At 34.1% G+C, this 16,703-nt stretch overlaps 1 protein-coding gene across 2 annotated transcripts in view; it reads left to right on the top strand.

Annotated features, from left to right (window-relative positions):
* LOC148945587 (sphingomyelin phosphodiesterase-like) overlaps positions 1-8,354 on the top strand; it is a 262,974-nt gene extending 254,620 nt beyond the window's left edge. Inside the window, exon 12 of one of the 2 annotated variants that reach the window (XM_089098599.1) lies at positions 8,157-8,354. In XM_089098599.1, the coding sequence (XP_088954725.1) occupies positions 8,157-8,304 (148 nt within the window). In that variant the 3' untranslated portion in view covers positions 8,305-8,354. The remainder of the gene's footprint in view (positions 1-8,156) is intronic. The other variant, XM_089098600.1, reaches the window with a different exon arrangement.
* Positions 8,355-16,703: the final 8,349 nt, after the last annotated feature.

Here is a 16,703-nt window from a genome sequence, read left to right as displayed (position 1 = left end):
ATAGCCTATTGTTTAAAATACGGTCAGTCAGCCGGGTATCCAGAACAATCCTTAAGCAATTTCTCTGGAAAACATCTAACAAATCTTCATCCGCTTTTCGGAGCGTCCATGTTTCAGAGCCATATTTGACCACTGTCAAGAGAGCGGTAAAATTTCTAAATAAAAATTTCTATCTGAAATCTTGACTATTTTTTGTAGCTTTAAGTAAAATTCATCTGAGTCAGAACTATCTCTACCAGTGGGTTAACAGGGACATACTTTGCACTTCATAGTCATAAAACAAGCAAGCAATATCATATTATTAATATCTTGGCAACTTAAACAAGACTTAGCTGCTTAAATATTCATCATGAGCCCTACTCTTTGCTTGTCTGCTCCATCCTCCTTTGCCTATATGCTCCTCTTTGCCTATATGCTCCATCCTTCCAGCCTTAGTAAATAAATTTTATATCACCTAATTTTATGTTTCCTACCCCTGGAATATGAGTTTTTGAAACACTTAATCAGTCCAATTATGTGTCTGATCTCATCAGTCAAAATTGATTCAATAGCTTTTTTCTAATGTTTTAACATCCCAAGTTACAACTTTTTTTTTAACCGTTGAGTTTATTAGGCTCTCAGGAAATGCAATGATCGCAGAGCCACAGCAGTTCAGAGACTAAAACCTTCAGAGAGCTCATTACAATCCAGTGCAAATACTTTGTCGATTCCTAGGCTATAATCTATTTGAGATACATCACTATTTAAGGTTACCCTGCAGTGCTGTTAGCAGTCACAGTTTTGGTTAAGAAAACCTGTGAAAGGTCCGTCCTGATGCAATTATGAGGCCACACAGCCAGAAGTTTCTCTCTGGGATAGGGGCGGAGAAAAGAACTTATGACGAGATGGAGACCCCAAAACCATCTTTCAGTGCAGTGAAAGCTCCAGCCTTTTATTCCAGGCTGATCCTTGTCAGGGTCAGGATTAGTTTAATATACGACAGGGTAAAGTTTTATTTATGGGTCATGAAGGCCATCAAATTTATAGTTTTACATACAGTTTGCTATTCTAATCGAGCATCTTCCTAATTAGCTATTCATCAGCAATTTTTTTTTCATTCGGAACTATTCACTACAGGAGATATCCTACCATAGGGGTTCCATGGATTAGACCAATGGTCTTATAGTGCTATTTTAGTGAGACTTAACATTGCAATTCACTCAATTTGAAATAAGCTTAGCTTTTGCAAAAGCTCCTAACCAATATTATAAATCACACACAAGTAGGAGCCTTCAGCTATGTCCTCGTTGGATTAGGTAAATAACAAACCACAATTCAATACCGTCATCATAAAGTGTTGCTGTAACGTAATTTATGGTTATAACCTGTTATTATGACGTCATTTTTCATCTTGCGTACGAAGTTGCAGTTTTTTTTTAATCGAAAAACTTGATCTTAGTTTAAAAATTGTATGTTGAATGATGAAAGCTTATACACGAAGCAATTTCCTTTAAAATGAGACCTCAAACAGCTCATTGTCCCAGTGACCCGCTAGTAACGGAGAGAAAAGGAAAAAAGACACATCAGTCCTACCCATGCAAAAAAAGGATTTTCGTTTTTCTTCTAGCCAATGGACTTTTAGTATTCCTTTAAATGATTTTTGATCTTGGCAATTCCAATGAGTGCGACAGATATTAACCTTTTTGTTTAAATTTGACACCATTTAGGAATTTTCAAGGCACTTTTTGCCTGAATCTTGTTCAGGCCGGCTTTCTTTGTAATTAAATTAAAAACTATAATCAAACATACCTAGATTTACCATTAAAACACAACTTTGACGATCATAAGACACAGTTGGTGTTCACCCTAACGCTTTCTGAACGTCACTATCGAATGCCACAAATTATATTGGTTTGACAGAAACACGTTTATTGCAGAGTTAAAACATTTGGAAAATACAAATTCAAAGCTACAAAATACTTTCAAGTAATTTGTTCAGTGTCTTCAAAATTATAATTAAATATCAGTTGTTTCTCAAGCCAAAAACACGTTTGTAAGAATAAAAAAAACATCCTCAAAGACCTAAATTCCCGAACTTTAAACTACCTTGAACAAAATGGTTATCTCAAAATCTTGATTGGATGTGTTTGCGGAAATGGTAGGCTTGAGAGGGGTTTTTTTGCCCTTCAATCACTTTCGACAATTAAAAAGACTTTTGAATTTGAAATTTGAAAATTGAAAAGTTTGAGAGAGCTAGTGAGAGAGTCTTTTTCAATGGTTCTATAGTGACAACAGCTTGTCAACGAGTTTGACATAGTAGCTAACTGTATTGCTTTGGCAGAAACACGTTTATTGCGGAGTTGAAACATTTGATAAATACAAATTCAAAAGCTAAAAAATACTTTCAAGTAATTTGTTCAGTGTCTTCAAAATTATAATTAAAAATCAATGATTTCTGAGGCCTGTAAAATACAGCTAAAACTTACTGGAAAAAACAATCACTATACCAAAAGAACCAAAAAAAAAGAAAGAAAAGAAAACTAAGCAAACAAGGTCATATCCAGGAGAGTGGGTTAAAGGGGCTAGGACTCACCCTAAAATATTAGTTCAACTCGTAAAAACATAACGAAAATGAATATTTGACTTGATTTGTTTAAAAGTTTTTCTGTAATGACTTGGTAAGTGTCAGTTAATTGGAAGAAATTAAGAAGGAAGCAAGGAATAGGACTGCAAAATTTGGACCAGGAACACTTGGGATACCATCAGATTTGATAAAGAGATCACTTATTGTCATATTGCCCGTGTTAATATCATAGTATATGTTGCGTAATCCACCAATGACCCACAATTGACTTATTTATTTTTTCCGCTCATTTTTTCATTCATTTTTGTATCACGTTTAAAATGGTTCGGAATTTGCCAATAGTGGCAGTAATTCTGGTTTCTTTGCATTTGCTGCAACGCCTGGCCATGTCGAAATTATATTTATAACATAGAGCCTTATTATTTAGCATCTACCAAATCTTTCTGGGTTTGGTTAATTCATTGCATTCGGTAATGTCCAGGTAAATGGACGAACAGAAATTATTCCAAATATGAAAGGGGCTGTACCCTCCTCAACATCTCGCTCTTTACGGTAAAGTTTTATTATTTTAGAAAATAAAATTTTGAGACAGAGTCAAACTTTAGCGTAAAGAGCGAGGCGTTGAGGAGGGGACAGCCACTTTCATATACGGAATAATTTCTGTTTGTTTTAGGTTTTAATGTCACTCCTTACTTTCAGTTAAAAAAAAACTCGTTTTTATTTAATTTCTGAACGTTTTTGAATTAATGCAGCTTTGATTTTGGCTCACCGCACATGAATAGTAAAAATGAAATTTGCATATTGATTTTACTTTTTATTTGCTAAATGGCTTGCTCAAAATTTTGATCTGACGTAACATACGAATTAACCTACGTAACGAACTTCTATATTCGTAAATTTGTATTACGTATATTAAGGGATTCGTCCCAGAGTCAATGCCTCGCTCTTTAATGCTCCTTACTTTCAGTTGTTTTTTTTTTTAATTTAATTTCTGATCGTTTTTTTCAAATAATGCTGGGAAATTCTGCACCCCCTTCATAGCAATTTACCTTCCCCCATGAAAAATTCCTTATGGAAAGATCCAACCACGTAACACCCGACCCCCCCCCCCAACTACCAGAAAATATCCCCCCTTAAAAGTTCTGAATACTTCCGAATAACCAATACTATAGGTAAACATTGGGCAAAGCTCATAACTTGCACACCTTCCACCGTGCACTGTGGGGGATTAAGTCATCCTCAAAGACATAGTTATTTTATTTTTTTACTATTCTGAATAAAATGGCTAACTCAATATGTTGATCGGGTCACTTTGGGAAAAATTAGTGTGGTAGGGGCCCTAGTTGCCCTCCATTTTTTTGGTCACTTAAAAAGGGCACTAGAACTTTTAATTTCCGTTTGAATGCGACCTCATCGGGTTTTCTAGGACCAATAAGTCAATACGATCTCTGGGCAAAAAAAAAAACAAATAAACACGCATCCGTGATCTTTCTCCTGGCAAAAAGACTACAAAATTCCTCATTTTTGCAGATAAGACCTTGAAACTGCTATAGTACGGTTCTCTGATATGCTGAATCCGATGGTGTGATTTTCTCAGAGGCGTAACTTTTGATGAGTAAGACTAAACTTGATGAAACCTATATAGTTGAAATCAACATAAAAATATGATTGTATGGATGTATCTATTGGTATCAAAAATCCGTATTTTAGAGTTTTGGTTACTATTGGGCTGGGCTACTCCATACTTACAGTTCGTTACCATGAACTGTTTGATTTTGTGGCCAAGCAATCGCCAGCATGCTTAATAGTGTAATACAGCTATCTACCACATAGGTGTGTGTTTCGTTATAAACTTAATTTTTTGTGTTTCCAAGCCTTCCCAAGCCCCTATGCCTTCCGAAGGTCAGAACAAAATTTGCATTTTACTGAAAAAAAAAAATTACAAATGTATGTGCATTGTCAGTTTAATACACATATACTGATATTTAGTAATCAAAATATTAATATTATTTGATTTATTAAAGTTATAAAAGTAAAAATATTTATATTTTTTTCATTAAAGTGTATATTTTGTTGTAGCCTTGGGAAGGCATAGGGGTTTTGAGCCCAGTTTATGTTAATTTCTGCTCGTTTTGAGTTTGACTCGGTTATTTATTGTAATTTCTGTTCGTTTTGGGTTTCATTTATTTATCGATGCTGAATTGTGGTAGTTTCCAGCTTGTTAGATTATTTGATTTTATTTTTGTTCATGTTTTATTTAATGGAGTTCTTTACTTTGCTTTGAAAAACTTATTTTGTGGAAAAAGTTTAATCATGGAAAAAATTATTACTCTTAACCAAGACAAATCTTCCTTGATTGAAAGGTGTATATTATAAGAATAGTAATATATTTTATTGGTATCTTCTATTATTATTTGTTTCAAAACAAAGTAAAAGGTGAAATCAAGACTTATTTTTTGTGAACTTTTCATTGAGAAGGCCCATTTCTTTGACCCATTCTTTTTAATTGAACATAAATTATTTTATGTTTGAACCTCTAATAGATTGCAACCTCTAACTGGAGCCATACTATATTGTTTTATTAATATAAAAAATACATAAACGAAGCACTTCCTTTTGAAATGAGCTGATATACATCTCTCTATAGTGTTTCAGCAACTTCGTACTTTCGTACACTATTCCTGTTTACCTTCCTCAGAGTTCTTCAAGAACCCATTTACAGTTGGGTTGATTATGACCCAGCTTGTGACTTGCATTTTCAATCTTGAAGAGAAGGGGGCGTGGAATTATTTTTGGTACAACCTTTTAGCATCTTCATAAGCTCAAACACTCAAGTGCAATTTCGTTTATAAATAGAGATGGTTGTTAAGGTCTTTTTCGTACTTTTTCTTGTTTTTATTCTTGAATTTCCGACAAATAAAAACCAAACATTTAAAAAAACCTACCATTTCAGTGAAATGCAAGTGATATTAAAGCCACTTAGAAGTTTCAAGGGAAAGAACTCCGTTTTTCAAGCTCTTCCTAAGCAATTGAGGACATGTCTTTTCGAATGCATGAATAGACGCAGTATTTTCCTTATATATCTCCAACCTTCTGCAAGTCGGTGTAGGGGGGGGGTCACTTAACCCCCTAACACCTCCTCAAACTTTCAAATCGATCTTTAGCTGATTCTATGATATTTTAGGTAATTGGTAAAACTAGGTTGAAATAGCGTCTTTTGATTTACTCTGATACGTGTGTTATTTCCTATGTACATTTTTCGAAAATTCTGAAGAATCCTTAAGAGAAAAGTAGAAAAACATATAACTAGGAACAAAGATGTTTTTGCCAAATTTGAAGATACGCCCTATCCCCCTAACTTTCGACATAATGGATTTTTCAACCCAGACAAAGATTTCTGTAAGAGATTTTGGTTTAATTCCAAATTCTCTTTATCATTCCGCGAAAATTCCAGCTTATACCCTCGGTTAATCGTGGGATATTGCATATACGCGATTCTGCAAACCTTGATGTACAAAGGATCCACTGATTTAGTTCAAGATTTCTCTCGACATTTTCTGAAAGTTTCAGCCTAATATCCCTAGCCAATCCTGAGGAATTACAAATATACTATTTTGACCAACTGGATGTATGCAGTGTATTTCAATTTAGTTCAACATCCTCTCAAAAATCGCTGAAAGTATCAACTTAATGCTCTTAGCCTTTTTGGACGCAAAAATCAAACTTACTCAGTTTTTCTGTTGTGCGACCAATTTGTAAATGGAGGAGGCACCTTGCATAATCTATGGTCCTTTTCACACGGGTTTTGAGGGCAATGTTACCTCTGAAGACATATTTGTCAGAGCTTTTGACTATTCAGGACAAAAAGGCAATCTAAAATTTTTCATCGAGTGTCCATACGGTTTAAGGGGTTGGGGTATATCTAAAATAGGAGTGGGAAGGGGGTGATTGCCCGTCAATCATTCCGAATCTTGAACAGAGATCCAGAACTTTAACTTTCCAATGAATCGATTCCTCTTCAAAGTTTCTACAACCTTCTATCATACAAAGTGGCTTGGAAAAAAGTAATATTAAAGATATTAAGAAAAAAACTGATAAGAAAATGATATTAAATGGCAACCATATCAGTCTTTATTCAGTCTTTGGGGAGTAACCACAGTCAATAGATCTTGCTTACGTCTATGTCAAATCGCCTTTTTTTTAAATCACCACACTGTATTTATAAAAATCCTACCATTCAAATATACCCAGTCCAATACTTTTAAATTTTTTTAAGATTTTAAAAATATCTTTGAGATGTTCGTAGTCTTTGTCACCGACTGGAAAATTTAGGACCGGTAAATATTAGAAAAGCATTTTCAGGTCTATGTTTGAATAATCCTGACAAAAATAAACTGTAGCATCCATATTTTACTTAAGCATATAATTACATACAAATTTTAGTACCACATAACACTGCTCTGAACTTAAGAAGAACATATGTTTTTTCATAAGAAAATTATCTGCGTAAGTAAACAAAATAAAGATAAAAAATAACCGATATTTACAAAAGATAGACGAATAAATAGAAAATATAAATAGTAAATGAAATAGAAAATGTCGGAAAATTTTCCTCCTAGCAATTGATACAACAAGCTATTTTAGGCTAATCAATTTGCTGAAATTCTAAAACATTTTGAGATAAAACGATTGTTAATAAAGATATGACGACTCTGGTTTACTTCTCAGGCTTTTTTTCCAAAAAAGAAATTCATTGCGCTTTGATCAGTACTCAGAGGGGTTTAATGAGGATACTTGTCAGTTCTTCTTTTCACTGCACACTTTGGCAGTAAATTTTAGATCAAGCACCATGGGTGCCCATAAGCTGAATTCCAGGGGTGGGCAAACCTCATCTAACTGGTTCATTTAATGCTATATAATAGAAATCTCAGAACAAAAATATAAAAATAAAGCAGCGTCATTCAGCCAGGGAGGTGGGGTGGGAGCCCCCCTGCCCCCCCCCCCCCCAATATGGGTGCCCATGTCAAGCACCATTATTAAGCCGCAAAATCTTGACACTTTAATGAAAAAAAAAAAAAATATCTGAGTAGGGTGATGCACGAGTAGAGAAACAAGAACCCAAAGCGAAAAATGAAAATATCCATATTGATTTCATCAATATTGATCAATAATATTGATCCATATTATTGATTATAATTCAATATTATTGATCAATATTGATCAAAAATTTCGACTAATACTTTGAAAGTGATAATGGCAAACCAGTAACGTGTTTTCTTTTTGAATTTCCAACTTATCCTGCCGTTTGTTTTGTCGGTGCAATACATTTAAACCCTTGTGGGCTTATTAATTCTTAGCCACAAAATCTTTGCATTTCAACGAACAAAAGAAACAAAAGTCCAAGAAGAAAGATGCACGAGCACAGATCAAGATCCTGGCAGCAGCAGATGCACGGTAAAGATCCCGGCAGCAGAAAATGAAGATAATACTGTTAAACCAGCGATGTGTTTTCTTTTTTAAATTGAATTTCCACTGCTATTTCTTTTGTGGATACGTTACAGTTAGTCCTTTGTAAACTTATTAATTTTTTCAGGAATTATGTAAAGCAAGGAGATCCGGCAATGTTGAATGGCTGTGATATTGAATGTAAACAGGATCTACTTTGCTCAATGGTGACATCTAATTTCGGCGATCAAACAAAGTGTAATGAAATATCAAGAAAGATGACATTAGATTATTAAACTTGGGTACCTTTTAATCATGTAACAAATAAAAATACAAGTCGTAACCCATCGTACTAATATCTTTTGTTAATATTTGAATTCTAATTAGCATTAGCCCTAACAACTAGATAAGTCTACTTCTATTAGCATTATAAAACTAGAGAAAAAATCAGTGAATTTATAATTGTCATCCTTTCTGGTTGAAAGGGACAGAAGAGGTGTGTAGCTATTATGCATCAAAATTTTTATAAAAAACGTAAGTTGATTTTTCTAATGAGACAGGTATTTTAAATTACAATCAAAAAAATATTTTGCTTCTTGATGAGTAAGGTTGCTACGGCCAAACCGGGTTATCATCCAACTGAGGGACAATCAATAGTATATGGACCCAATCTATTCCAGTGCGTTCTCTGTTGGTGACAAGTATCACTAGGAAAAATATTTACGAGGGAGGGGTGAAATATCTTACTGGTTCTTTTCACTGATTGATTTATGTGATCAATAATTAACATAATACCGGTTAGTTTAACTCTTTATATCTTGGAGGAAAATTGCTCATCGTGTTGTTTTATTTTGAGAAGCAAGTCTTACCAGGATTTTGTTTCATTGAAGTTTAAGTGGAATTATTTAGTTCTAGACGTATCCTTATGCGTTACAAATTCCAGCGCAATGAAGTGTTTAAGGAAGAAGCAATCATGCTAATATCAAGCAAAACTCTAAGAAAAACTCCAAGGGCTATGATAGCAATGTACACATTGAAATAACTCTCTTTTATGAATTCATAATATTTTTGACTTTCTATTTTTGACTTTTTTTACTAGTCTAGGTAGAATCTAGAGATGGAGGGTGGTGCAGAGATAGACTCCTGCTATATTTGAGAGACCTTTCAGAAGAAAAATAAGAGTTTTAGAAGAAGAAAGTTGAGCTTGTTTACTTTGGCTTTTACAGCAGTAGTGATATGTCAATCTAAGAGAGCGGGGCCATATCCTTTTTTCATATATTAATATCTCTGAGCGGACAGTACTCCCTTATTGTGTCAATTAAAGAGGAAAGACAGATAGGAAACTATAGTGTCCATTAAAGAGGGAAGACAGGTAAGACATTCCTGTATCAATTAAAGAGACAAGACAGGTACATGGATGTTTTATGTTTATGGATTTTTATTGTTCGTTGTATTGGTATTATATTTGATGTTTTATTGTATGGGAGTCTGATTGTTATTGCATGGATGGTTTTGAAATATGGTTGAATATGTGTGTTACTTTATGATTGATTATACGTATTGTTATATGGTTGATGTTTTATTTAGTATTTTTTTGTATGGATGTTATAGTTTATGGATATATGGTTTTTAATAGTTTTTCAGGCTGTTATGGATGTTTTAGTGTTAGGCATGGTTCTTCATTGTAGTATGATTATAGGTGTTGACGCTTTTACTCTGACATTAAGCGTGGACATAAAAAGCCAGATACTGAGTGAGTATCTCAGGCAATAAGTTGAATTTGATTAGTTTACATCATTTCAAATTGGAGAAATAAACGTTCAAATGTTGTGAAAATGAGTAGTTTCATACTATTACATCTCAAAGGAGCTGACAGTGATGTTGTGAAGACAAGGGCTCCAAATGTAGCAGTTGAAATTGGAAAGGATTCCCGACTAACATTTGAGTGGGATTAGATGTTTGACAGATATGTTATATCATTGAGTAAATTTAAGTAAGATGAACAATTATGTTTTGCCACAAAAGTTAATATAATGTATTCATCACGACTACAGCATGGAGTGAATGCTATTATGATGCATATGGAGGAAAATGGATTGACTCACCTAACACAAAGAGAGTAAAAATATGTTCTTTAATTACATTTTTGTCACTAAAATTGTTTTTTTATAATCCTTTTTTGGTTAAAAACTCTAAATGACCGTTTACTCCACTTTCTCTCTCTATAGGGGGGGGGGGTAGCCAAATGGTATTAAGAGTGTGCACAAAGTAGAAACTTGCAATTGTTACTTTAGTCTTTAGTTGGTAGTGGGAGTATCAAGAACTAAAACGATTGGATTTGAGAAACAGAAGATCTTACAGAACCTAGTAAAATTGGAGGAATGTTTAGTGTTAGATTATGACTTTCTGGAATTATCTCTTCAACGGAAATATTTCCTCTAGAAATGCTTAACATTATAATGTGAACTGATTCCCCATCTTTTGACTAGTGTATGAAGCTTATGCGTTGTGAATCAAATGCATTTACTCAATTTATTGATATATTAATTTCAACGAAACAAAATGATATTGTGATTCTGCTTTTAACCACTACCTAGAAATTCATTCTTTAAAACAATAGCAAATCAGGTTATGTGACGATACTCGATTACTTCTCCTCCTCCCCCTCCTAGAAGACAATGGGTTTTTTATTGATTTTAAGTCAGCTTCTTTTTGGCAGTGATACAGACAGCATTGATATGATGTATCATACATGTTCACTATGTCTATAGACATTCGGCAGCTAGTCATCATGTGAGAACTGTATTGCAGTTGATGACTATAATGAAAATTTTAGGTTATGCAATCTGTGTAAATTGCATAAAGATATAATGTAATTGATATACTGTACAAATTAAGGACTGTAATACCTGTCTTGAAGAGACTTTGTGAATCTGATCCTAATGGATATCTATTCTCCAATTGTCAATTTGAAAAGTGTGTCCAGTGGAAAAATACTTACCCTGGTATGATTGAAAAAAAAAACTTAATGCGTACTCGTTTATGAAAGAATTTGGAGCACGTTTCAATTGTAAAACATGAAGACAGTATGGTTCCTCCGTCATCATTTTTAGGGCAATGCTAGTGATGATTATAATTCTAGTGATTTTTTATTTGGATGTTACTGAAAGTGATTCTTGATTTGAGAATATTGTGTGCGACAATACTTCAAATAGTCAGATAGAAACAGCTGAATTTTAAAATATGAATCGTAATAGCATCATTGACTTCACATGGAGATTAAATAAAAATGAAGCTACAATATATTGTTGAAAATGTAACCCTAACTTTGCACACCAGGATCAGTACAAGTTGAATCCGAATGGTCTGCCACCACTAATCATTGTTGATGACGACTACGATGACAATCTAAATAACTATTAAGAAGAAGAAGAAATCTAAACAATAAAGACAAAAGACTACTAAGATGACAATATAAATGACTATGAAGAAGAAGAAGAAGAAATCTAAACAATGAATACAAAAGATTTGTTTTTATAGTGCATATATATTTCATTAATAAACAAATTCACATACATTTTTGAAACACTTTATTCCTAGGGCACTGAAATCAATACTATATATGTCTGAGAGGATATTTTCTACTAGAAAGTCATTCAAACATCGACTGTTTACATAAATGTTGAGAAATTCACCGAAAGTATAGTCACGACATCAAAAAATGAAATAAAGTAATGCATGAAAATCACAGCTATTGGTTGATAAATCTTGTACTTGCATCCGATTTTGAATAATTGTTTTCCTACATCTTCAGGGTAGTTTTGATTTGTGGTGTGTAGAATGCATATGGTAGATCAAGACGATAAAAAAATTATATATTCTTCGATGTTTGAAAGATGCATAGCCCATGACCTGTCTGCATAGTCGATGGACTACTATTAACGATAATAATGGTTTTGTTAACAGTATGAATATAATCAAGGAAATCTGAGGGTATACAATAGGATTTGTATTTGGACATAGAAGGATCAATGTTAAATACATCGATTATTTGATTGGTGTTCATGGTGCCAAGTCTAATAGAAAAATACCATCAGGGGTAATTTCCGAATAGGTTTCAAATTGATTGGGTGAGATTAATTTTACACTCTCTGTCAATGGTTTTTCAAACGTACACTCTAAAATTACAGTACCAGTTCGGACAATACTCATATCTTGAGTACCAAACAAGTCCAAAACAATGATACTATGACTTTTCTTTAACATTGAATCGGTATTACCATTTTCAAATAGTTGAGAATTTCGATCTAGGGATTGCATTGTAAATTCATATAGGTTCCAATAGGATGTATCAAAGGACAAATTGTAGAGAGGAATTCTATTTACAATATATACAAGAGAAGATAGTCCAAATAATTCAAATTCATGTGGCAAACTTGTCCACGATCCTATGACACTGGCACTTTCTAGAAAAGCCAAGGCAAGTTTCGAAGGAATTTCACCATTGATAAATGAAGATTCGGTGCAGGTACTTGATCCAGTGGCAATATGACGTTGATTGGTGATTGTGTGAGGAACGAGCAATTTGATATTATTCCTAAAGGCTCTTAGTTTTTCAATTGCCAAAGCAACAGAACTCATAACCTGTTGTTTTCGCACATGAAGTATTGCCGAGGTGAGATATACATTGGCATCGGGTGCTGCGTCAAGTGTTTTTCTCAATATAAAATTGGACGGTGCTAGTTGTAACTTTATATAAATTTTAACATTTGTGGGCATCCATTGGGATATATCAAATATTTCATGATTGAGTCTACCGACTAAATGATACTCCTTGCTCGCTGCCCAAGTGAGTTTACTGTCAGTATCAACATTTGATATATACTCATAGCCCATTGGCAGATCTCTCAATTTCTTATAGGCCATTGGAGTCATCAACATAAATTGTATGTAATTCGCATGGTCTCATAGATTAATGCTTGTGATCACCAATGTTCCATTTATGTAGACTCATATTTGTTTAAATAAATTATGTAGTATACCATTTTCATAGGACAATCCATCAACGATGTAGAGAGGTAAATTGTCAGACTTTTTCCTCGCCACAAATTTAAATCAATAAATGTGGATAATAAATCTATGAAGTAGGCTTTATTGGAATAAATATGAAAATATATGTTTTCAGAAAGGGGATGCCGTAGATAGAATTGTTCATAGTACCCATGTCTTACACTGACTTCCACACTTTCTGCATTGAATATATTTAGAGATTTGGTGACAGTGGGATGAGATTCCTTGTGGAGTTGATATGTCATTTCAGCCGAGGAATAAAATCCCTTTTCGATCTAAAAATTTTTATTCTTGGCTTCTTTTTCTTCTTCTCACTTTTCCTTGACAAGGGTGATGATGTCTTTCGCTTCTGACCTGAGTAGAGACTGATGAGTCATGAGATGTTTCTTCTCGTTTTAAAACCTTTTCTACTTTGTCATGATTTCAATTGCTCGCCAAAGGATCATGCACTGGACCTAAGGTTTTATGAAACACTTTCTTTTAAAATCTTTACCATCCCCCGAATCGTGTAGTGTAGAGGATGCAAAATTTGCGGCAACCGGTGCAATATATTTTTTAGCCAGCAGTATTGAAGAGCGAAATAGCTTAGCAAACCAACTGCCATGACCTTAGCCCGAAATTGACGAACAGCCTTTAATATAGTCCTTTTCATGACCCAATTGTCGTGGTTGGAGAGCAGTAACATAGTAATCAATATCAGGACATACAAATGCATTTTTTTATTAGCCGTTTTGTTGTTGTTGTTGCTGAATGGGCCGGAAATGAAATGTAATCAAGGCCAAACCTTTTGTTATTGCTAGAGGATCACCTAAGTCACTTCTTAGTGCTAACTGACAGAGTTCTAAATACGAAGTGTTTACAGGAACATGCTGAAGATGCTTTCTATTATAGTGATGAACATGTTCAATAGTGGTTTTTGTACAAGAACACGTAGGAGGAGAACATTTGAATTGCCAACTCTCGATGTTTCCACAAAGGATTCATAAGGAAATATACAAGAGTCCGAGGCTAAAATGTGTGGATAATCTGCAAAAATAACAGGATCTTTCCAACTGACAGTTCCAGCGTTGTTAAAACTGATCATATTCTCTTTGAAGCCAAGAACCTCTCTCTGATTATCATTGAGATGAATCATTTCATTGTCAACGGGTGAGCCAAATGTAAACGTACCATTATTACGAACAGAGATTTTCCTATTGATTGTACGACACAAATCGTTCATACTACCAAATTCTTTGTATTTCAGTGTGACATGGGGATAATCACTAGATTTAAGTACGTCAAACCATTCATACTTGACAAAATCGAATGGTATAGCTTTTATCTCATACGTGCGATCTTTTCTCAGAATATCATATGTATTTTTGTGGATACAATCGACAAGAGCAATTTTATACTTTCCATCATCAAATTTGATGGTGGGGGAAATTTTTGTTCAAAAATCACTTGTTTTATTCAAATCATTGTAGAGAGGGTCGGAGACGTTAGACATAAACGTTACATAAAAATTATTGGGCATTGTGTATGTCCTCGACGGATATCCACGAATCAAAATCAGAGTTGTATCCTAGCCAACGAAGACGCAACTATTTCATGCCCCTGTGAGTACGAGTCTTTAATATATTTTAAATCTGAAAGATTCCGGTGTTCTTAACTTTTTTTAATTCATAATCATAAAAACCACCAAGAATCTGATCATTTTTCATGTCACGTAGACGATACCTCATGGGTGTAGTGTCTAAGAGTATGGAGACTTCAGTGGACCAAAAGTAAGTACCGTTTTCAAAAACATTAGTAGTTTGATTGATTCGAACAGCATCGCCAAAATTAAATTTCTTCTTTTTTTTATCATTACCACCATCATTGGAATATTGCTTAAGAAAAGTGTCAAATGTATTGACATCATGATGAACTTGTGCTTGGGGTTTATTTGATGTTTATTCGATGTGGATGTTGATTATAAATCAATATTATTTTATCCAAATCACGAATAAAAGCAGCAGTATTTTTCAAAATGCAATATCTAGAAATTAAAAGTCGAATAGTTCATATTAACCGTTCACCCAACGCTGCCTTTATTGGACTTTGACTATGATGAAGGGTTTTATTTTATTTTATTAGAACCTTCTTTATATGAGGATTAACAAATTCACTACCCCAATCCGTTTGGATATTCTTATAGCAATCCTGTTCAAGCATGATTTCAAGAGCTTTAGCAACGTCGACACCGCTCTTAGACCGCAATGGAATGGCTTATGCATAGCGACTAAAACACTGATTGCAAGTCGAATGTACTAGTATGGGTTATTGTGACGCGGTTGAATCTCATCCAGAGTCAAAGGATCTGCTTTTAATATTTGTAATGGAAAAAAAGCTTTAGTTTTTAGATAGTGAATACCACGAACTCTAAGATTACGATGTAGAGTGTAAATTGATTCATTATGTAGAAACTCTACCACCCGATTCTTTTCATTTCCAGTGACTTGAGCAAGTATGGTGAGTGAACTTAAACTTTCTACTGCACCAATATTCTAATAAATATGTTTCAATGCTTCAACCATTTTGAAAGTAAACACGTAGTGAAGTGTCCACTGCCCATTTCCATACTAACAGGTGATGGTAAGGGAGATGTAGTGATATGAAGACGTCTTCGCTTGAGTCCCCCACTCATAACTTTTGTCAAATTATTTCCACTTGGCGTGCTAGTATTTTCCGAAAATGATTTAAACACATTTTTTGATATTTGACTAAATTCCTTTCATCGTTTTAAAACATCTTTATTGGAAATAAGGCTTTTGGGAAAGTTTGATGAGTTTAAAAATGTATGCAGATGAATGTCAAATGATACAAGTCTTTTACGATTCATGACCAAATCTGATGATAATCAAGTAGAATATAGGTCTTGCCATGGAATACACCTTGATTTCCATTAGCATCAATTTGAGCATGTTCACTGTCATTGAGATATGTCAATAGTCTTTTACACTGTTCACGATAGGAATGTGGCATTAGGTCTGCAACACTTGTCATAACTTTACACTAATCTTCTTCTTCTTCTTTTTGTATTATTGATGATAATGATTTTGATGATGTTGGAGCCATTGCCTTGTTGTGATCAATGACATTTACTTTCGGTGGTCTCTCACGATAGGCTTTATGTTTGTCAACTCGGCGAAGTGCATTTTCAAGCAGCATTAATTTTTCATCGTTGGCAATTGTCTCATTGTTAATGAATCTATTGAGATTGCCCTTGAAATGTTCCTTTAAAAAGAGAGAGTTCAATGGGAGTCAATTTATATGGTTTGGCCATTCTCTCTAGAGAAAACTGTTAATATTTCCTGCAATGATTGGCAGTAAAAGTGTAAAGAAGTTGCTACCCAATTGAAGAAGCCATTTTCTTTTAAAATAATTTCCTTCATTTTGGCTTGCTGCTGATGCTAGAGAACGTACAGGGGAACGATGTTGCTTTGTCTGCAGCTTAACACCTTCTGGCAGTTGAACATTACCTTCATTTAGTATCTGAACAAATTTCAGATACGAGATTAATGAATTCTCTGTCGACACCATGTTTGAGTATGGCCTTCCTAAGTCGTGGTTTTGTATTACCTAGGACGGTGAATAAATG

The sequence above is a fragment of the Artemia sp. Qi Xiang Cuo genome, chromosome 13, assembly GCF_049724085.1.
Source record: "Artemia sp. Qi Xiang Cuo chromosome 13, ASM4972408v1, whole genome shotgun sequence".
Lineage (NCBI taxonomy): Eukaryota > Metazoa > Arthropoda > Branchiopoda > Anostraca > Artemiidae > Artemia > Artemia sp. Qi Xiang Cuo.
This window is presented reverse-complemented; position numbering and strand designations above follow the sequence as displayed.